At 45.6% G+C, this 22,417-nt stretch overlaps 1 protein-coding gene across 1 annotated transcript in view; it reads right to left on the bottom strand.

Moving 5' to 3' along the window:
- MBOAT2 (membrane bound O-acyltransferase domain containing 2) overlaps positions 1-22,139 on the bottom strand; it is a 124,868-nt gene extending 102,729 nt beyond the window's left edge. The window contains exon 1 of the mRNA XM_019452572.2: positions 21,937-22,139. Within this exon, the coding sequence (XP_019308117.2) occupies positions 21,937-22,011 (75 nt within the window). The 5' untranslated portion in view covers positions 22,012-22,139. The remainder of the gene's footprint in view (positions 1-21,936) is intronic.
- Between the last annotated feature and the right edge of the window lie 278 nt (positions 22,140-22,417).

Genomic DNA, 22,417 nt, shown 5'->3' with positions numbered 1-22,417 from the left:
ATTAAAAAAAAAAAAGAATATGAGTCCTCAAATTGGAACAACTTACCAACAATCCACACTGAGATAATGTGAAATTTAAGAACATGAAGAAAAACAGAAAATCCTACAAATCTCCAAGGGAAAAAAAATCAGGTCAACTACACAGATAAGAGAACCAGACTAGCATCAGACTTTTCATCGGCAATACTATATGCTGCAAAATAACAGCACAATGCCTTAGGGGTTATAAGGGAAAGTTATTTTCAACCTAAAGTTCTATGAAGATATTTTTAAATATGTAAAGACTCAGAAAGCTGACTTTCCATGTACTCTTTCTTAGGAAGTCAGTTGGAAATGCGCTTCAGCAAAATAAAAGTCTAAACCAAGAAAGATGGCACAGGATTAAAGAAATAATGAATCTGGCTCATCTATGTGGTCAGAAAAGCTGCAGGGTGACAACTGTGCATCAGGCCAATAGAGCCATCAACCCAGATTGGAGGTGGAAAGTGGAAGGCTCCAGAAGACAATTATCCAAGGAAAGTAAAATAAATTCTCAAAGTGTAGATGTTATTCCTAAGGATTTGGAATTCAAAATTTAAGTCAGCAACACTCTTTCCAAATTTCCACAATGGGCAAGTATTATTCATTTTAACAATAAAAAAATTATACAAAAATTTTCTTAAATCACCAATGTAAAGGACAGAAAGCTACTAAGAAAAAAAGGCTTTTAATTTTTAACTTCAAATTGACTTCCCCTGCCTAAAACGAAGTCTTTGAAAGTTTTTTTTCTCCCAAAAGTGAAATAATGACCATTAAAATCTTTACGCTCCCCAACTCGCAAAGTCATTTTCTGTTCAGCTGCCAAGGAAAATTTCCAGTTTTTAATGGTTCCATCCTGTGTCCTAGAAGAAGCAATTTACAAAACGTACATAATTCTAAAAAAAAGTGAGATGTTATTGCCTTCTAGCTGGTACATCCACACAAAAGCCATTTCCATCATGTGTTGACGCTCATTTTAGAAGTAACCACCTGTCAAAAGCACTTATGTGTCCACGTGCACACGGAAGGGAGAACCACTCAGTACAACCATCCTTGGATCTGAGTTCTCCAGCCCCACTGCGCACCAGCTGGGACGGCCCGGAGGCATATGGACGGTGGACAGCTGCACCAACACACCCCAACACAAGTGAGCTTTGTGGTGCTGTTGGGAGCAGCGAGGGGGAGACCTGAGAAGACGAGCCTATCTCAACACAGAATGCACGCTCACTAAGGGGAAGAAGCCATTTCACACAATTTGCTCATATTCTGAAAGGACCATCAGTGGTGACTGCCGTTTGTTGGGCAGCTACAATGTACTGAGGCGTCTCATAGCCGCCGTGACGGGAATAATAACCTCAGTAACCTGGAAAACAGTTAGGAATAACCACATTTTGAAAATGAGGAAACGGAAGCTCAGAAAATGCAAGTAATGTGCCAAAGTCCGAGAGCAGGGGAGCCAGATTTGAAACTGGGCCCAAAAGGAAAGATCACCCTCAGTCCACTCCCCCCCCCAATTCGCATATGGCTAATTTACAACAGTTTGGGGACAGAATGATGAAAAAACATCAACATTTTCCAATATACAAATGCTAATTCTGGACTATGAGATTTAAACTGCCAGTAGATTATAGGCCTCGTGACCCAGGGCCCCCCCTCACCCAGTAAAGCAGCAGGATCTCTGGGCTGGTATCCCTTTCCCACGGCCATCAGGATCTCAAGGCCACACCTGATTTTGAGACTCCGTCTTGACTGTCTGCCAGATGACATTTTAGTGTGCAAGTGACATCACGACTGGAAAAGACCGGGAGGGAAGCTCCAGGGTGAACAAGGACTGCCTCTGCCCGAGTTATAATAAGTAATATTCTCCACACTGGAAGGGAGTGCCAACATCATTACAACTTTTGCCTTGTCACCACGCACATTCAGAACAATACGTGACAAGGTTGACAGGTGCAGAAACTGTGAAAATGGAAGCAACGCTGAAGACAACAGTGAGTTTAGAGATTCAAGGCAGAGAAGACAGATGAGATTAACGACTATCTATTAATGATTCCTGCCACTGACCAGAACTTACTGTCTTCTTAAATTTTATCACCATATATACATTTTTCCACACAGTATTTACTGACTGTTCACGTTAATGACATATATCCAAAAAGACTTCACTGTATTTTTTCAGTGTTAATTTCTCCTACTTTGTCTTTACTTTTTAATTAGAAAACATATTCTAATAATAATATGTATCCATCACTCTGCAGGAACTTAACTTCTTTACCACTACCTATTGATGAGAAGAAAAGAAACACTGTAAAGCCTAGGTAAGATGAAAAATTCAGGGTCTGTGTTACTTCACTTAGCTAGGTTCTTTGGTGAAATGGAAATTGTTTTAACTACTATTGTTAAAACGTATATCTATCTATCTATCTCCACTTTCCTTTCTTGGTGTTTTTTTTTTCCTCTCTCCTCCTTGGTTTAAAAAGAATTTAAAGCAGATTCCTTTTTTTCTGACTCCAAAACCCATGGGCTTTCACTATGCCACTGTTCTCAAATCAGTATCTAGTCACTGACTGCTACAAACCAACACGAACTCGTCTAGCACTGGAGATTCAAGAGGTAATGAACAGTTCTTCCACCAGGAGCTTACAATCTAGTCTAGTAAATAAACAGAAAAAAAAAAAAGAAAAGAAAACAAGATTACAGTCCAGTATGATAACTGCCATGAGTCATGATATACACAGGTGCTGTAACAATAATAATGGCTAAAAGTTACTCAGCACTTACTATGTTCGAAACTCTACACAGAGAAAAGATCGGACAAAAGTCCTCACCATAGGATCGCCTGGGTGGCTGTTGGTTAAGCATCCAACTTGGGCTCAGGTCATGATCTCACAGTTTGTGAGTTCAAGCCCCGCGTCGGGCTCTGTGCTGACAGCTCAGAGCCTGGAGCCTGCTTCAGATTCTGTGTCTCCCTCTCTCTCTGCCCCTCCTCCACTCGCCCTCTGTCTCTCTCTGTCTCTGTCTCTGTCTCTCTCTCTCTCAAAAATAAATAAAAACATTAAAAAAAAAGTCTTCACCACAATATATCCTACTTGTTAGGGGGACCCTCAGTTCCCTGGGTGTCCTGTTTCTCCTAGTAATGCTCTGGCCCCACTCCCCCTACTCCTTCCCATTGGGGGAGGAGCGATTGCACTCAACCTTCTGGGCCGAAAGCCAGCCTACAACCTGCTTCACTCTGTGGGAAGTTTACTGGGGAGCAGTGTTTCTTCTGGGGGAAACCTGTAGGCTCCCGGCTCTGCCTGCGTTGGGGGAGTTGAGTCGACCCCCAAGCAGCAGGGCTCTGGGAACTCCACATGGCGGCACGTCTAAGTCAAGGCCTCCAATCCAGCTTCCGCAGAAGGGCTGACAATCCAGCCCACTTTGGTCCGACTCTTGTATCTCTCTCTCTCTCTCCCTCTCTCTCTCTCTCTCTCTCTCTCTCTCTCTGTCTCTTGGCCAGGTCTAAATTTGGCAGGAGGGGTTATTAGTGACTTAATCCTCAAACTCCAACACTACCATGATCTTTTTGACATACAAGGGAACCAGGACTTGTCCCACCTAGAGGTTAAAGGACTACTGGCAAGTTTCCCACCTAAAAAGCAGCACTGTCCCCATTTTACACCACTGCCTCTCAGCAAGAAAAAAAATTCATTTCTGAACTGGTGATGCATTACTCTTAAGGGAGAATGACAAAAAGGAAGTAGAAGTTAAGGCTAAGAAAGGTCATCTGTTCTATCGTTTGCTGCTGATAAATTATATTCAGTTAGCTTTAGGAAACAAAATCTAAAAAATACATATAATTATCAGGTTCATAGTTCATTATTACAATAGACAAATATTTACTGAGCACCTGCTACGTATGTGCCAGGCCCTGTCCCAGGCACTAGTGAAAAAACAAAACAAAACAAAATGTCTGCTCTCATGGATATTACATAGTGAGAAAAACAGACAATAAAGAAATGAATATATAATGTCAAAATGTATCAAATATATTTTTAAAAGTGCGACAGAAGAAAATGTCAGGAGGTTTTATTTTCAGATGGGGAGATCGGAGAAGGCCTCCTTTAGAAGGCCTTGAGCAGAAAGCTACTTTAAGTAGAGAGTAAGCCATACAGACATCTTGAGCACGAATATGAGGTGCAAAGGCCCTGAGGCGGGAACATGCCTCAAATAGCCAAAGAACTATGAGAAGGCCAGTGTAGATGAAATAGGAGAAAAAAAAAATCATAAGAAATGGGGCTAGAGAGGCTGGTGGGGCCCAATCATGGCAGGAGTTGGGATGCTAGTCTCAGGCAGAAGAGAAGTCCCCGTGGGGCTCTGAGCAGGGATAGGACCTATGACTTGCACTAAATGTCTATCTTCAAATGTTACCCTCCTTTACATTTCCTATGGTAATATGACAATTTTTTGTTTGTCCTTCATGTACGGGTAGAGAATCAAGGAAGAGTGGTCCCTATTATTCTCAGAAACATGAGGCAGGACTGACTAAAAGAAGGACGAAGGAAAACTCCAAGTGTCTGCTCAATTAACCATGACACCTCATTAGAGGTGGCTCAGGATGACAGGTGAGCACAAGGCAGGAAGATATCCAGCCTCCAGCGTCCCTCACCCCTACCATCCAAGCCACAAGTGGTATGGTTCCAAATGTTGGAACATTATATAGGTTTTGGAAAGCAATTTAATAAAATTGGAAATGACTCTCAAAATGATAAGTAAACATAAAAGGTTACAAAAATTTAACATTCCAGAATGCACCCAACTTTATTTAAATACATACATATATGTGTACACACACAACACATACATGAGTTAGCAAAAGTAGTCTGAGTTGAAAAATAAGGGGTGATATTTTAATTTTCATCTTTATACTCTGTATTCTATAAATTTTACACAACGAATTACGTGTTACGTTTTAAATCAGATAGACAATACACAAACTAAATTCAGTTCCCTATTAGAGAACATAATACGTCATCGGTAAAAATACAAATGAAATAAAAAATGCGCAAATGTCAAACATATTTACAGGTAATATAAGAAGCAGCAGCTCCCAAAGAGCAAAAGAAATTTGAGATGCCTTATTTCACCCACTTTTCAAGTTACAGATGAACTGAAGTGTGGTTCTGCCCTGTCATCCAGCCCAAAGCCACTGTTCTGCTTTGGTTTGGGTCTTGGCCTGTTAAAGGTCAAAAGGCCTGCTGCCTATTTCCTGGTCATTTCTCGCAACCTTGAACTTCCCACTTACCTCAATTTCGTCTCGAGAGAGCCTAACCCATCATTATTTCCGACGAGCAAAGTTGCACCAATTATACAAGGAGAGTATGTCGTTCACGTTTATTCTTCACGACTATTAACCTTCCAATATATAGACAAGCATTGTGCATTAACCTCGGAGAAATTCACCCTATAGGATTTATGTATTACTATTCTATCAGGTAAAATTGAAGTACAGGTTTCTTATCGCAAGAGTAAAGTGCTGTTATAATGAATGAGTATGAAAACTATTAGCTATCTGGTTCCATTTAAGTCATGAAAAATGACCTTTTTTTTTTTTTTAATGAAAATGCTCTATTTGGGAATTCTACACATCTTGTGAGGATGAGTTAAAACCAGAATAATCAGCTTTGCCATCTCAATTTCACAAGCAGAAAAAACTCGAAACTCACACACAGTAATAACCACAATGAATCATACATACACAATAAAAGTATATCAGGACTATGAAAAAAAGGGAGGCGTGAAAAAGAACTGGGGTACCCAAAACATGTTTTGTTCTCACTAATTAAACCTGAAGTCAACAGTCTTCATAAGAATGTTTAAGAAAAGAATTCCTATTGCTTTGAATCCACAGACGGAAACAAGTGTTTGCAGAAATAATTAGAAGACACTGTCAATCATTTTCAGGAATTGAAGACAAATTCTTGAGATTTGCCTGGATAATATTCAGCTTGGACCCAATGTTGATTTTAACCATTCAGCCGTTAGACATTTGACCAAAAATGTGATCTGACTGACCCCCATTTAAACACAATCTTAGATGACACACCTCCAGCATTTCATCCATGTTCTTCAGGTACACTCTTCTTTTCACACCTGAATACACAGTTGGCCGGCTGTGTACAATGAGTCTGCTGAGTCTCAACAAGTGACATCCGGGGCATGCCCAGTGGTTTCTATCATTGTCTCAAAAGCATCACTTACGCGAACATGCTCCATTACTCAATCAGTAATTTTTCTTAATTTTTAAAAATATTTTATTTATTTTTGAGAGAGAGCCAAGACAGTGCGTGAGCAGTGGAGGGGCAGAGAGAGAGGGAGACAGAGAATCCGAAGCAGGATCCAGGCTCCGAGCCATCAGCACAGAGCCAGACATGGGACTCGAACTCACAAACCGCGAGATCATGACCACAGCCAAAGTCGGATGCTTAACCGACTGAGCCACCCGGGGGCCCCAATCAGTAATTTTTTTCTTTTTTTAGTATGTATTAGTAAATAATAGAGGCAAAAAGCAGTAAATCTTCAAACAAGTATGCCAACAATGCAATACCCTAAAAAGGGCAACACTGGAAAATGTGGAACTTCCAGATGTGTGGCATCCATCCCAGGAGAGCTAGAAGTGTTCACACATAAACCCACGAATTCCACAGAAGATTTAGGGGTACTGATACCTAACTTACTGAAGCGTAGTTGTTCACAAGCCAACCATGTAAAGAATGAATGGAATGTCCCCAACGACCTAAAAGGTGACCATGAAGAAATGGGCTTCTTCAGAGCATTTCTGGATTATTTCAGAAAGTTGGTGGGCCCCAGGATGACAAACTCTCTCACGACTACACTTATCCAGAAATGGAACTCACTGCCCAAATAGAGGGAGCAAACTCTCCATCCAGAAGCTTTAGAAGAGTAGAAGCCAGAAGAAGCCAGAAGAAGCCAGAAGAAGCACCGAAGAGTAGAAGCCAGAGGGCCGCTCACCGGAGACTTCCCAGCGAAGATCCGATTTCACACGAGCAGCGCTCACCAAAGGCGCAACAGAGGCGACCGTTCATGGGGTGCCTGCTCTGTGGGACAGGGACAGCGAGGCTCAAGCGACTCACGTGGCTTGGGACGCTTCGTGGCAGAACCGCAGCTTGACTCCAGGCTGACTGCTGCACCTATGATCTTAACCACTGGAATCTTGATGCACGAAGCACGTTTGCTTTTTAAATAGCTACGCCATCAGACCCCGCCCGTCTACTCTAATCTCTGCCATCCGAGGCCTCGCACCAAAGCCCGGCCAGCATTTACTGAAGGACTCGGTCGGCCCTGCTTCCCTTTGCGAAGTTTCCTCGACCGCAGGCTGCACGGCCTCCCTGGGATGCCAGGAAAATTCATCCTTCAAGATTCTGTCTCAAACGTTACCTTGCATGACCAATCTAACCCCAAGTTACGGCTGTTTTTCCCTGGATGATTCCAGACTGTGGCGGAGCCTGTCCTATTCTCCCGCAGTAAGAGAACCGTAGCTGGACGGGGCTGCCCACGGAGGCGCTACTTACCAGCCCCCATCCGCACCCCCAACCAGCTCCTTGCTGTGACCTGCGGCCACGTGACGAAGCTCCAGCAGAAGGAATGTGAGTCACAGTGATATGTACGTGCCACTCGGGGCCAACAACTGCCACCGCAGGGGTTCTTTCTCCTTTTCTGCTGGAAAGACTGGAGGACTGGAACCTTCCGAGTTCTCAAAGTATGGTCGCCAGGGCCGCGGCAGGAACATCACCTGTGAACCCACTACACGTGCAGACTATCAGGCCCCAACCCAGACCTCCTGGATGAGAAACCCTGCCCACAGGGCCCAGCAGTCCGGGCCTTTCTTCAACAAGCACAGCAGGGGATTCCCAGGTGACCTCAAGCTGATGGACCGCTGTCCCGGGCGAACTAGCCTCAACCCGGCTGACGATGGGGCGCCAGGAGCAGAACAATGTGTTGAAAGGAACACAGGTCTTTGTACGACCAGGTGGTGCGCAGCTCTCCCCCAGTCCGGACCAGCTGCATCGAAACTGCTTCCTGAGGAAAACAAACCACTATCTTTAAGTCACTGACTTATTGTTGGGATTCTCTGTTGGAGCAGCCTTTTCCGAGCCAATTCCAACATCTCTCCTCCGACACTCACTTGCGTGCTGTAAATATTTGTCCGTCTTTCTCTCGCTGCTACACGAGAAGCTCAGGAGCCAGAACCCTTCTGTCCCATCTTCCCATCCAGGACCCGATACCCCCCCGGCCCATACATACCGCCTATTCAGGACATCGTGCTGTGTACCTACCTCTGTGCTTCCTGTCCTACCGAAACGGTGATTCCTAACATCTGAAGTGATACCATAACCCAGCTTTCGTAAAACCCAACTTTTATAAAAACGTTCTAGGGGTTCCTGGGTGGCTCAGTCGGCTGGGCACCCAACTCTCGATTTCGGCTCGGGTCGTGGTCTCGCGATCTGGGAGCCTGAGCCCCGCGTCAGACTCACAGACGGTGCGGAGCCCGCTTGGGATTCTCTCTCTCTCCCCCCTGCGCTCCTCTCTCCCCCTCAAAGTAAAATAAACTTAAAAAATGATTTATTAAAAAGAAAATGTTCTGAAAGTACCAACATTCACTGCAGACTACAACCCTGCAACCATCTCCAAATTTCCACAATCATTCTCAGAACGATGCCAATTTGTCAAAGGTTTGTCTTCTACAAGCCGACTACTTAGTTGACTTCATTCCCAGTTTCAGAGATAGCTCTGGATTTTGGTCACAGTCCACCTGCCCAGGATAGGACTTACAGTAATAGGGCAACACATGTGACTTTCCTTGGCTGCGCCTGACCCTGCTGCACTCTGCTGTCCAACAGGGACGGTTAATTCACTTGCTAACCCCTGTCACCAACCTGGCCAAGGCACACTGACCTATAGGGCCTTTCTTCAATTTACAACAGCTAAAACCTCAATATCATACATTTACCAAATCTAGAATTAGGGACAAAAGAGGGAAATGAAGTTTAATAGTTTCATTATTTTCCAGAGGTCCTTGCTTTCAATCAAATCAATACAGAAAGGAAAATAATCCAAGACCAGCCTTGGGCACTATTCCAATTTATTTTGTCTGCTGAAACGGTCCCAACATCCTCTTGTCTTTAATATTCTGGGGACTTTTTTTTTTTTAAATCGACTCAAGTGTTGGCTACCAAAGTTACTTGATAAATGACTTTATAGTCCTATGTGGTAAACTCTGAGTCTGTGCCAAACACCTTCTTGGGGCAGCGTATTTCTCCATTAATTTCTATTTCCTATACTTACGAAAGAAACCTCTTTAGAATGGAATCCTTCCAATCCATATCGGAAATTGTAACAAATACGCAGCTTGACGATATCCACAATTCTCTTCAATTTTAACCAGTTTATTAGAATTTCCATTCAAGTCTAGCGGAAGGCTGAGGCTCACCGTCATGATGCCAAACATACTAAGACTTTACTATGTGACTTTAAAAATACCCTACAAGAGCAAAAGGAAAAGACACACTAGTCTGACACTACAGGGAAGGTACAGGAGCCAGCTCAGGTGGGAGCATCATCTTGGGCTAAGAACCCCTGAACCACCTCCGAAGACACAAAGCACTAATAAGGGTAGCTTCACCCTGCCCTCTACCTTCATCAGCTCGGCTCTACTCAGACACCAAAAGTCTTCGTCATTTCTATTCTTGGTAAGTAGCTAACATGAGCAGCTGTGCTGGTCCTGGTATTAGAAACGGCACGTTAACACTCACAGTGAAGCATACTGTAGAGTAAGCTTCAACTCCAAAGCCTAAACAGTTATCGCAAGACAGAATACTCTGGCCAAAATTCAATGTACACTCTAAAAAAAACCTAAAAACCTGATAGGGGCTTATAAAGCAATCAAGCCCTTTCCAAGTATTACTTTATTCTCTACTAGCTAGATCTTTTTTTAAAAATGTCACACCCCATAAAATAGCCTTGACAACTTAGATCAACTAATAATTGTAATGCTGGATCTGCAAAAAGGAATGAAACGATAGTAATGTGAGATTCCAACGTTCCCACCAAAAAGGGATATTAACTCTCAAGATTATTTCCAAAGATGTGACCCACTCCAAAGGAAAGGAACTAGTCAGGTGAAATTTAATTTGAAATTCTGTCGGCAAATTTAAGGATGAAGTTACCAAGTGATGAATGTAAGAATTACATCTTCAACTACTGCATGGCAGGCTTTGCAAGCCTTCTCTACCGCTGACTGCCTGCTACAGTTATTATCTGGTCTGGTATAGTTATTACACTATGCCAGGGCAATATACTTCAGAGTGGACTGACCACCATCAACTATAATAGAAACTGCTACCTACTTCTTAACGGCCAATAAGCTAAATCTGTCCTACATGTGTTGCTCGAGCTCAAAAAAAGAAAACTTCAGAAAATTTTAGCCAAAATTAAAAAAGTCATATTTTCACAAACAATCCAGCATTCCAGCTGCCCTTGAAAAATCAGCTTTGGGAGGGCGCCTGGGTGGCTCAGTCGGTTAAGCGTCCAACTTTGGCTCAGGTCATGATCTCACAGTTCATGGGTTCAAGCCCCACATGGGGCTCTGTGCTGACAGCTCAGAGCCTGGAGCCTGCTTTGGATTCTGGGTCTCCCTCTCTCTCTGCCCCTCCCCTGCTCAAGCTCTCTCTCTCTCAAAAAACAAATAAGTATTTTTTTAAAAATTAAAAGAAAAAGAAAAAGAAAAAGAAAAAGAAAAAACAGCTTTGGTAACCATCAGCAAGAGTGAGTGAGGGCTTTCCTTTTAGACTGGGCATAGGCTTTCCAGATGGCCAGGCTGTCCATGCCTCAGAAGATGGCTGAGTCTACATTTACATTTATTTACCTTCCTTGCCCCGTGCCCTCTAGACATCTGAATTTGGAAATACGCTGGCATTGCTATTTCACCTAACCCGTGGCCTGATCAGCTGTACGGCGACCTGGTCAGCTGAACGGCACCTTCCAATAAACAAAAACTCCCAGGGGTTTACTCGTAAACCTGAATGCTGCTCTCCGGCAATTCTCCTTTTATACAATCAATTTCTAGAACTTCACTGAAGGTCTTTACACTGATCTTTGAAGTTTAATACTGTTAACTTAGATGCATTCAATTCAGTCACTATTTACTGAGCACCCACAAGACGAGTGGTTTTGAAACTAGTGGTTTTGCAAAAAGGCAAAGTCTGTCTCCATTCAGTGTTAACAAGTATCACCTCAATGTCTTCCATGTGCACAGATCTACCTAAAATTTAGTGTCAAAAAAGAGAAGGATTCAGAGGTTTTTGTTTGTATAAGCAGGGAGCTCTTTATTTTATTTTAATATGCATGTAGCTGAGTAACTTAAACATGTCCAAAATTAGATATTATCTGTAAGCCTGACCTTCCATAAACACCTAGTTTGGCACAGAAACCCTCTAAAAACTAAGAAAGCTTCTAAGGGATTATGGATTAGCACAGAAAGTATGTTACATTTTTGTCCACTGCCTAGACAGGAGCAAGGCAAGCTGGTCAGAGGCCTGGGCCTTCGCAGAAGAGTGAGGTCCCCCTGGTTGGCAGCTGGGGGGGGGGTCCCCTTGGCCTCCTCTCTCCACAGGGACACTGGCTGCCCAGAAAGGATCCAGTGATGACACCTGCTGCTGGCAGAAAGCCAGGCTTCCTGGGATTGGCTTGGGGGAGGTGGGGGAATATCCCAAAGGAACCTTCTGGAGGGCCCAAATGAAAGGGGAGAGGGCGTGGCACCACAAGCTGCGGCCCTTTGTTCTTTGTGAATAAAGACAATTATGCACTTGGAAGGCTTCGTTTTTCTGAATCTCTTGATAACAGTGCTGATAAAGCTTCTCTTTTCAATCACCCCTAATCACCCCTCATCACCAGACACTGTAATCATTTAGCTGAGAATACTGGGACCTCTCCTGGTTATCTTCATTTCCCTTTGAATAATCATCACAGTCCTCCAAAATTCTTGGGTGCTTTGCTAGTCTCCTTTTAAGTCACCATCTAGAAGAAAATAAAAGTTGGCCCAAAGCGTTGATGTAGCTTCCTTCTGACCTCCTAGCTTCCTTCTGAAATGCTGTGCGGTCTTTGGTCAGCCTCACAACACAGGCCCATGACGCTCAAGGCTATGCACCTGCTAAGAGGCACCACTGGCAGGAGACCAAATCCCAGGGGGACCTGAACCCAATTTGGGGAGCTTACCCAGCTGGGCTGCAAACACAAGAAAGCACCTCATCCACTGAGGTCACCACTGATCTCCGGGTCCCATGATCCGCCCTGTAGCCGGGGAGGGTGTGAGTGGCAAGGACAGGGTGAAAAAGTGAAGTGGTCGCAGGACAAAGAGCCCTGAGAACCGGGGCACGACTGCCCAGGCCCTCTGCCCGCTCACTCAGCATCGGGCCTGTGTGACCCCCTCGGCCAGGACCCTCCACCCCCGCCTGGTCAGCTGCTCCTACTCGTGGCTGTTCTGAAACAGTCCTAAAACCACAGCATCAGCCTGCAGCCGCTTTCTGCGTTGTATCCCGCACGTCTAGCGCGCGGTCAGGTGTACGATGGGCACTCGGACACTTGCAAAGAGCGTGGCTGAAAACGCACTGACGGACAGACGGACCAGCCCAGGGATGGGCTGAACCCCCGCACAACACCGCGTCCTCCACAAGCCCTGCGAAAGGACCTCGGTAGTCATTCACACCCAACCCTGAGCTGCCCTTTCTCAAGGCCAACCACACCCCCTGGGGCGGCCCCCCACCCCACCCCACCTGACAGAGCAGGACACCCCTGCTTACAAAAGATCAGCGAATGCTAAAACCCCAGCAGCTAATAAATGGCGATCGTTGGTGCCAATCTGTGCTTTTCACCACACCAGTTCCGCTTCCTCCGAGCAGGGTCTAAGCCAATGCTGGTCCTCAGCATGAAGGACAAGAGCAGGAGTAAGAGGAGGCCACTATTCCTTTTTTGCTGTTATTTTTTTTTTAATGTCTATTTATTTCTGCGAGAGAGTAAGAGCGTGAGCGGGCGAGGGGCAGAGAGGGAAGGAAACACAGAATCCGAAGCAGGCTCCAGGCTCGGAGCTGTCAGCACAGAGCCCAATGCGGGTTCGAACCCACAAACCACGAAATCATGACCTGAGCCAAAGTTGGATGCTTAACCGACTGTGCCACCCGAGGCCCCTATTCTAACTCCCAGCAGGGAGAGTTGTAAAATAAGCAGATAAAATAATTTTTTTTTAAAAAGTGCTGCAGGTGCTATCAGAGCGAGTTAAAGCAGGAGGGGGCATGAGGCAGTTGCTTGGGACGCCCTCATCAACAAGGGGGGGCAGATCACCCGGAAACCAAAGGTGGATTCTCCTACCGCTGCTTTCTAGAGTTGGAAGGATACTCACATTTGAGAAGCAGCCAGTGGAAAGGGGCAAGACCCCACGATGCACCCATTAACTCCTTCCTAAGAAAGAAAGATCTGGATAAGAATGGGCTTTTGCTCTGAAGACAGGGAGGGGCCAGTGGGAGTCCAGAGCCTAGGAGAGAGGTTGAGCGGGCCCACTTCAGGCAGAGGAAACAGCTTAATCAAAGGCAGGGAGTTAAAAGACAGGAGAAAGCACGGAGGGAGCGGGGCAGTCTTAGTAACTGAGTACAAAGTACTTGTAGCAGCAGCAGACAAGGATTTAAATTCCAAATCTAAATGCATGGCCTTTGGCAATATACTGCTCCGGTCTGGGGGTGGGGGTGGGGGGCTCTGAATAATAAAAAAGGAGCTGGCATCACAACACAGAGATTCTAAGCCTACCCTTCAGGGGCCAATGGTTCGCAAAGGTTAGCAGATGGTAGGAACCAGGGCGAGCAACGCCTCTCACAGGAAGGCCTCCCTTTCAGGGAAGACCCCGCCCCGCGTTCAGACTCCTCACACTGTCTACACCAGAAGTTATACACACAGTCACTGGGCATAAATGACAGGACTGAAAGGACACGTGTACATCAGTCAACAAAACACGTGTTCCATTTCAGGGCCATACCTTCTAGAGTACATTACGAATTTTATTTCTCCAAATCTTGTGATCATATTGCCAACAGCACCATTACACTGCATTCTATTTCGAGCTTACATGTTAAAGGATTAAACACAAACATGTAAAGAGTACATCATAGGGTGCCTGGGTGGCTCAGTTGGTTAAGCGTCCGACTCTTGGTTTCGGCTCAGGTCATGAGCTCACAGTTTCGTGGGATCGAGGCCCACGTCAGACTCTGCACGGGCAGCACAGAGCCTGCTTGGGATTATCTCTCTGCCTCTCTCTCAGCCCTTGCCCAACTTGTGCTGTCTCTGTCTCTTTCAAAATAAATAAATAAACTTTAAAAAGTAAAAAAATACGTCACATTTTTATAGCCCTTTAGTAATATGGAGAGCCTTAAAAAGCTCTTTAACTCTGATGGTGGTTAGGGTAGGAGACTGGTCACAAACACAGGTTCCCTGGCCCTCATTCAGGAGGTCTGGGGAGACACTGAAAATATCTATTTTTAACAACAAACCCAAGTGACTTCTGATACAAGTGGCCTCAGAGCCACACTTTCAAAAGCACTGCACAGGCAAGCGTGGACGCTGTGAGGAGTTAGGCAGGGAAATAACCGGGCATTTCTCGAAGTCTGCCGCTGGATGTGGCTGTTAGTGTTGGAGGCAGAAGCCTGATGGCAATGGTTGTAAGAGCGAATAGGAATTGGGAAAATGGAAGCACCAAGCATCAACTGTTCTTTCAAAACGTGCGACTGAGAAGAGACAGAATGACTATGTGCTGTATGGGGTGTGCCCAAAGGTTTTTACTTGTAGAGAAACGAGTAATACCGCACAGGGCTTATTAGTAACCATATTGTTCTGGATATTTAAATGCCGTCCAGGTCCACCTGTGCCCCCGAAGCATCAACTTGCCCTGTGGAGGGGACACCGGCAGGAGATGGAAGGATGAGAAGGACGTAGGGGTATTCGTCCCTCCCAACCCCCTCCCTCAAGCTCACCGCCACAGGGAGCAGCCCCTAGGGCTCCCCCCTTGGGGTTTTCTCCTTCCTCCCCCTGGCCTCTCTAGCCCTAGCGGAGCTGGTACTGGGGGACTGTCCCATTCCTTGTTGATTTCCCTAAACCTGCACTGATCCTAGTAAATAGTTCTTAAAGGTCTCCCCAGTTACCTAGTTCAATCCGGCTCCCAGCAGACCCTGACGGATGCACAGATCACTAAGCAGAGTAGGTGCCAGAACAGCACCGAACCCAAAACGCTTTTGTGGTTCGAGTAAGGAATCAGTCACAGTGAGATGGGATTCAGAAACAGACTGACACGCACGGTGTACTGGAGGCAGAATTGGAAGAACGGTCAGGATGTTGGCAGCAGAGGAAGAGGAAGGGGCACGTCGTTAGCACCGGTTCATTCCTCCTGAGTCCCGGTTCTACCTTTTCACACATTAGCTACCCCTCCCTCTTTTCCACGCTCTACACATTGACCAAAGCATGACTTCAGGCTTCGCCCGTGTCATTCATAAAATCTTTAAGTGATCTCTTCTGAGGACTGTGTTTATTTTATTTTAAAATGAAATAAAGTCGTGTGTGTTTTCTTTTGAAGAAATCTTGTCAAGTTCTAGCACTGGGGGAATCCCGCCTGTTAACTGAGTGCAGGCAAAGGCTGTGTGTGAGTTGTTTTGATTATTTCCCTGGAAAGTCAGCCCCGACGGGCCACAATAAACAGAGACTAGGGTTATGTGTACCTATCGAGGTAGTACCGAACACACGAAGTTCTAAAGCAGGGGGACAAAGAACTCTTGAAGCATTAAGAAGCAGAAAAACCACTTCTGATTCCAAACTCAAAACTGGATTTTAATCCTAATTTAATCACTGTGTGGGCATATGACTGAACCTGAACCTCCTATTTCCCTTCCTGAAAAAGAAGTCCTAAAGATTAAAAATGGAATACATATGAACAGATGTTAACTTACATGTACTCCATAGTTTGCGGAGGAAAGGCGTATCAAACGTGTGCTGGGAGCCAGGCACTTTACCCAGACTACGTGTTTTCGTCTTCACCAACATCTACAAATAGGTTATTATTTATTTTACATTTTACAGCTGAAGAGACTGGGGCTTAAAGAAAAAGACGGTAATTTGCCAAACAGCACAGGGCTGGCAGAGTCTGGCTGCAGACCCAGTCGTGCCTGTTCCGCTCTCCACCACACTGTGACTTCCTACAGACCAAGGGACAGAAAACCGGGAAACCAGTCTGAACTGCAATTGTCAGGGCATGTGGCATTTTGCTTAGCTGCCTCAGATTAAACAGAAAGGCAATTTCGAGTCTTACTGTTAAAAACTTCTTCAAAATGTATTAGTCCATTCTCCTCCCTTGAGTTTTTATTTATATTCCCTCCAACTCTGGCCAAAAAGAATTTGGGGGGCAGCTTCCTCAGTTAATGAAACAAACACAGGATCATGGAATTTTAAAACTAAGCACAACACACATTTTACACAGAAGGAAACTCATTTATGTAAAGTGACATATCTAAAATTAGTTAACTGACAGGGCCTGAAATACAGATTCAAGATTCCTAGTCCCATATGCCTTCCTTATTAAAAGGAATCTTCCACGGCAGATTGTCTCAGGATTTTCTGGGTTCTCGTGATGAAGACTGATGCTCATTACGGGTGTAAAAGTAGACAGGACAGACAAATGAGTTAAATATTTATGTCCTAAACCTAAAGCATTCAAGTGGCGGCTTTAAAATAAAATTAATCCTTGCTTTGCTTGTTTCACTGCCACTCACCTTCTTCCCCTTAAAAACCATGTTCTTAAAAAGGCTCAGTACTGAAAACTCTGCTGATTTCTTCATCTATAAAATGGGGTTCACCATAGCACAGAACCCTAGGAGGATTAAGCAAGTCAATGTTTTAAACTACTCTTCCCCTGAACACATTCCTTCATTTCATTGGTTGCCTACATCGTACAGGGCGAGAATATACAGAAAAGGTCAATCAACAAACCAACCGACCCCAAAGGAAACAGGATTTTATAAGCCTCCACACCTCTCTCTCTCTCTCTCTCTCTCTCTCTCTCTCTCACACACACACACACACACACACACACACAGTTTTCCCCTATTCCAACCACTACCACCAGCCTCCAGTGTTTGGGAAGTTCTTTATCTCCATTCTCTCCTCCAAAAATCTACTGGCAATCCGTATCTACAACAGTGATGTTAAGACTTTAAATTAAAATTGACCTTTTACTCAAATGCTTAATACCATATCTATATATACATAACACATATATAATATATATACACATAGCATATCACATATATGATATGTATACATATACGTAAAATACATCAGACCTTGAATCTCACCTGATTTCACAAGGTACTGAGAGGACAATTAAATAATACAACGCTGTGAAAAGAGGTCTGTAAACTGTAACGTGTTATCCACTGTAATTATTGCCTAACTTCGCAGGATTAGCTACAGACAGGTCATATGCCATTCCCCACCCATCCTTTTCTCCCTCCTTCCAAACCTTTCAAAATATCTTGAGCCTCCTTCTTGCCCTCTCCCCCACCCCCCGAACAGTTTAGTCCATCATCTCTGAAACACTAATCCTGTCCCCAAACAGGACTGTCTTGATGAGGCCAACTGGCTGCCAGGAAGGCCAACCTGGATACCACGTCGCTAGGGAAATTTACTCAAGTTTCACGGTATTACAGCATCATGGGAAATAAGGACAGAAAATGGTAAAAGGGAAAGAAAAGAGAGTAAAGGGAGGGAGGAGAGAGAGGGCAAGAGAACAGCCTCAGTCTAGTAACTCAGAGAGGTAAATCAAATGGAATAGAACATACATACGATGAGATTTACACACACACACACACACACACACACTCTCTCTCTCTCTCTCTCTCTAAAAAACAGGTTGATTTGGGACATGTAATTATTCTCTCTTGCTTGTTACTCCTCACTTCGGGGTCTTTTAAAAATTCACCGCACCAGCAACTAATCCAGAACATAATTATATTCAACGACATCTGGTGCCTTCTCCACAGCACTTTTGGCCCTTGTCTCGGTACAGCTCTCCCTGCGTCCAAATCCTCCTCAAAACCCGCTCTCCGTCTACCCCCTGCATAACCACCCAATAAAGTCACCTGGAATGCAAGGCCTAGAAAGGTGAAACCCCACAGGCTTACAGCATCATTTACCCTCACTTCATAGCGGAGTTAGTATTTTCATTTAAATTTAAGGCACACTTGGGGTGCCTGGGTGGTTCAGGCGGTTGAGCATCTGGCTTCAGCTTGGGTCATGATCTCAGAGTTCGTGAGTTCGAGCCCCAAGTCGGGCTCTGTGCTGACAGCTCAGAGCCTGGAGCCTGCTTCAGAGTCTGTGTCTCCCTCTCTGCCCCTCCCCTACTTGCACTCTCTCTCTCGAAAATAAATAAGCATTAAAAAATTTTTTTTTAAATTTAGGCACACTAAACAAATACTATGGTTACCTCAAGGTCACTCTGCAATTCTCAGGAAAGATTAAACGGCCCAGGAGTCTAGGACAAGATCTGTTCCTTTTCCTTGCCTGGTCTTACTACAAAATATTTCTCTTTTCTCTCTTAACTTACCCTGCAATGCACATTTGTATATTCCATACAGGCCAGTATTTTCTATTGTTTCAAAAATTCTACTCACTCTAGTACAAGAGATGAACTAGTTCTCTGGCCCTATGGTTCTGTTTTTCCTCTGACATTAAACAACTGCTTTTAGGGGCGCCTGAGTGGCTCAGTCAGTTAAGCGCCTGACTTCAGCTCAGGTCATGATCTCACAGTTCGTGGGTTCAAGCCCCATGTCCGGCTCTGTGCTGACAGCTCAGAACCTGGAGCCTGCTTTGGATTCTGTGTCTCCCTCTTGCTCTCTGCCCCTCCCCTGCTCACACTCTGTCTCTCTCTGTCTCTCTCTCTCTTTCAAAAATAAATAAACATTTAAAAAAAACAACTGCTTTTATAATTTCCTAAATTTTCAAAACATTTTTAATTAGCACATACCAAATTAACAAACTAACAAGTTATATTTTTACACTTTTCATTTCCTGATTTGTCTTTTTCCTGTTGAATCACACTATTTGATTACAAGTAATTCTTAGGCTTCCTCTCAACTTGAACTCAATTATTTACATGTTACAAAAATTAATTTCTATTTCAAAATTATGATTAAATCACTCTTTATTCATCCAATTTACAGTAAGAGTTTGTAGTTATTCCAAGAGTTTTATCAGCAAAAAAGTTAATTCTTCACTGCTTCAAAGAAATAGTTTATCATCACCATAAAAAGTTAAGACATGTATGGTTAGTAATCCAATCTTAAGATGTGCTTAGAAAAGAGGAAACAATTCAAAATACAAATGGCTGCAAAAATTCAGAGCAGTCCCAAGAGAAGGAAGGTTGTCCAAGATAACAAATCAAGACCTACAGATAATAAAGAAGGAAAGCCAAAATCTCAAGTCCTGTCACCTTCCCTTGAGTTTCCTGCTTATTTCAGTACCGAAAAGAACTTGCTCTGGATTGCTGAGATGTTTAAATGATTTCATTAATATCAAATCACTTTAAAAAGTTATTAAGCATTACATAAACTAAAAGAGGGGTGCCTGGGTGGCTCAGTTGGTTGAGCGTCCGGCTCTTGACTTCAACTGAGGTCACGATCTCACACTTCGTGGGGTGGAGCCTCACATCGGGGTCCATGCTGGCAGTGTGTAGCCTGCTTGGGAGGGGTGCCTGACTGGCTCAGCTGGTTAAGCTTCCAACTATGGATTTTAGCTCAGGTCATGATCTCACAGTGGGATCAAGCCCCACAGGCTCCGTGCTGACAGCTGCTTGAGGCTGCTTGAAATTCTCTCTCCCTCTCTCTCTGCCCCTCCCCCACTCGCATGAGTGCACAAAGGCTCTCTAATAAATAAATAAACATTTTTTTAAAATAAAAGGTATTAGCACAGGAAAAAAAATATATTTCATCATGGTAAGCAGAGAAAGAAAGAATACACCTGTTCCCTAAAATTAACGAAAGGTTACATGGTGACAGATGGTAACTACACTTATCTGGTGAGCACTGTGTAATGTACAGAATTGTCCGATCACTGTGCTGTATACCTGAAACTAATATAATACTGTAAATCGACTACAATTAAAAAAAAAAAAGTTCGAGGCCTATCTCCCTTGCTCCTCATCATCAAAAAAAATCTTAAACGGATACCCACCCTGCATCTGCCGATACCCTGGCAGCAACCTACTTAAGTCACGGGTGTAAAAACACTAAAAGGTCACACAGTGTAGTTCAGTTTGGAAAAGTGAGAATCCTCCACAGGGCTGAGAAGATTAAAAAAAAAAAAAACCCAAAACCCTAAGTTCTGAAAAGTTTATTAATAAACAGAGGAAACTACTTTCTTATAGTACATGATTAATTTCACCGCTGGCACTTTATTAGCATGACCTACAACTGTTGCTCAAGATTTGTGGGGGATGGGCATTTTACCATGAACCAAAAATTATGACTGAAATAGAAGTAAGGGATTCAGATGTGAACAGAGGTAGAATTTTTTACATAGTCGTACACACACCAGTCCTTAAATTAAAAAAAAAAAAGAAAAAACAGTAAAGCACAAAGTAAGTTAATGTCCTAGTATCAGGCACAGGAGTGGTTTCCCATCTGGCTGCTATGAAACCCAGTCTGGATACAGAGGAATCCTGTCTTATAAATGAAATCCCTGATGACATCAAAGGACAGCAGCACTCTCAAGAAAACGGCAGTGAACCAGGATCCTTGTAAAGCCCAAACACTTCTAGATCACAGTACACCTGAAATAATTGCAAGCAAAATTTTCAGTTGATCTAGCCTGGGGCTACAGCAATTATCTATCTCCGCCCTCCCCCCCTCCGCCCCACTTCCCCAACAATGACCCTAAATGTCACTATCCTAAATGTCACTCTGAGAAAATACTTCCAAACTTTTCCTGAATAAAAATGGCGCTGCTTTTCCCATCACACTACTGTTTATTTCTCAAAAACCCTTAGGCCTTTCACACAAGCTCAACTGGCCTCCTTTAAACACCTCCCTTCCCCAAACAGTGTCATATGGGGGTTTTGTTTGTTTGTTTTGTTTTTTGTTTTTGAGGGGTGTGGAAGAGAGGGGTAGGGTGGCTTCTTCCAACCACAAGGTTGCAACTTTCTCAGCTAGAAATCCTGGGATTATTATGTGACTTTGACTTTTCTTCATAACCTCTGCCTTCCCCGCAAACTGTTGCCTCTCTGTTCAATAAGCCACACTTCAATGCAAACTGTCCCAAGGTGCAGGTCGCGGAGCCCTAAGCTGGCCACCCCCGCGCCACGCTCGCGGGTCTAGTGCACTCTCCGCTGAGGTCCATCCATCCTGCTTCCCCGTGGGGCATTCGGTGCCACGCGCGCAGGGCACAGACACCAAAGCACAGCCTTTCTACACCGTCTACACCCGTGCCCACACGCACTGCGAGTGGCTTCGGGACTCCGGATCGCCGAGTGCCCGGCGCACACACGACCCGGCTCGGGGCGCTGCTGTGGCGGGCAGCAGGGCCAAGCATGCACGCGCGCACGTCGGTGCCCGGAGCCCCCCCGGGCTGCACGGGCACGGCCGGGATGGGGGCTGGGTGGGCACGCCGGGGAGGGGCGGCTGGCGCGAGATGGCGTGCGGACAATAACAGGCGGGTCGCCCCCTCCCCTCAAGGGGCGGCCCCCGCCGCAGCCCGTGCCCGGGGTCCCGGCTCCCGCGCGGATGGCACACCGCCGGGGAGGGGGCGGCGAGGGCGCGACGCCAGCAGGGCCTCCTCGGGTACCTGGTCGATGGGCAGCTGCACGGCGTTGCTGAGGGGCTGCAGCAGGGTGGAGCCCGTGGTGCTGGTGGTGGCCATGGCCGGCCTGGCGCTCCGCCTGCCGCGCTCCGGCCGCCCGCGCCGCTCGCCCGCGCGCCGTGCCGGGCGACGCCGAGGATGGGGATGCAGCCGGCGCGCCTGCCCCCTGGCCGCCCGCGGTGTGAGCGGCGCGGGGCGGGGCCAGGGAGGGGCCGGGGGCGGTGACCGGCTCGGCCCTCCCCCGGTGCCCCCGCCCGCGCCCGCGCGCCCGCGTTCCCGCTCGCGCCCGCGCCCGCGCCCCCGGCCTCCCGCCCGCGTCCGCGCCCGCTCCCGCGCCCGCCCCGCCCCCTGACTTCCAGCAGCTTCCAGCGCCCCCTCCCCACCTTGCGCGCCCTCGCGCCAGACAGCCCCGCCGCCCAATCGCGGTGCGGCGCCTCGACGCCCGCAGCCAATCAGAGGGCGCTGG

This window comes from Panthera pardus, unplaced genomic scaffold (genome assembly GCF_024362965.1).
Source record: "Panthera pardus isolate Hobbes unplaced genomic scaffold, ASM2436296v1 HiC_scaffold_26, whole genome shotgun sequence".
NCBI lineage: Eukaryota > Metazoa > Chordata > Mammalia > Carnivora > Felidae > Panthera > Panthera pardus.
The sequence above is the reverse complement of the archived record's forward strand: the minus strand, read 5'-3'. Positions and strand labels throughout refer to the sequence as shown.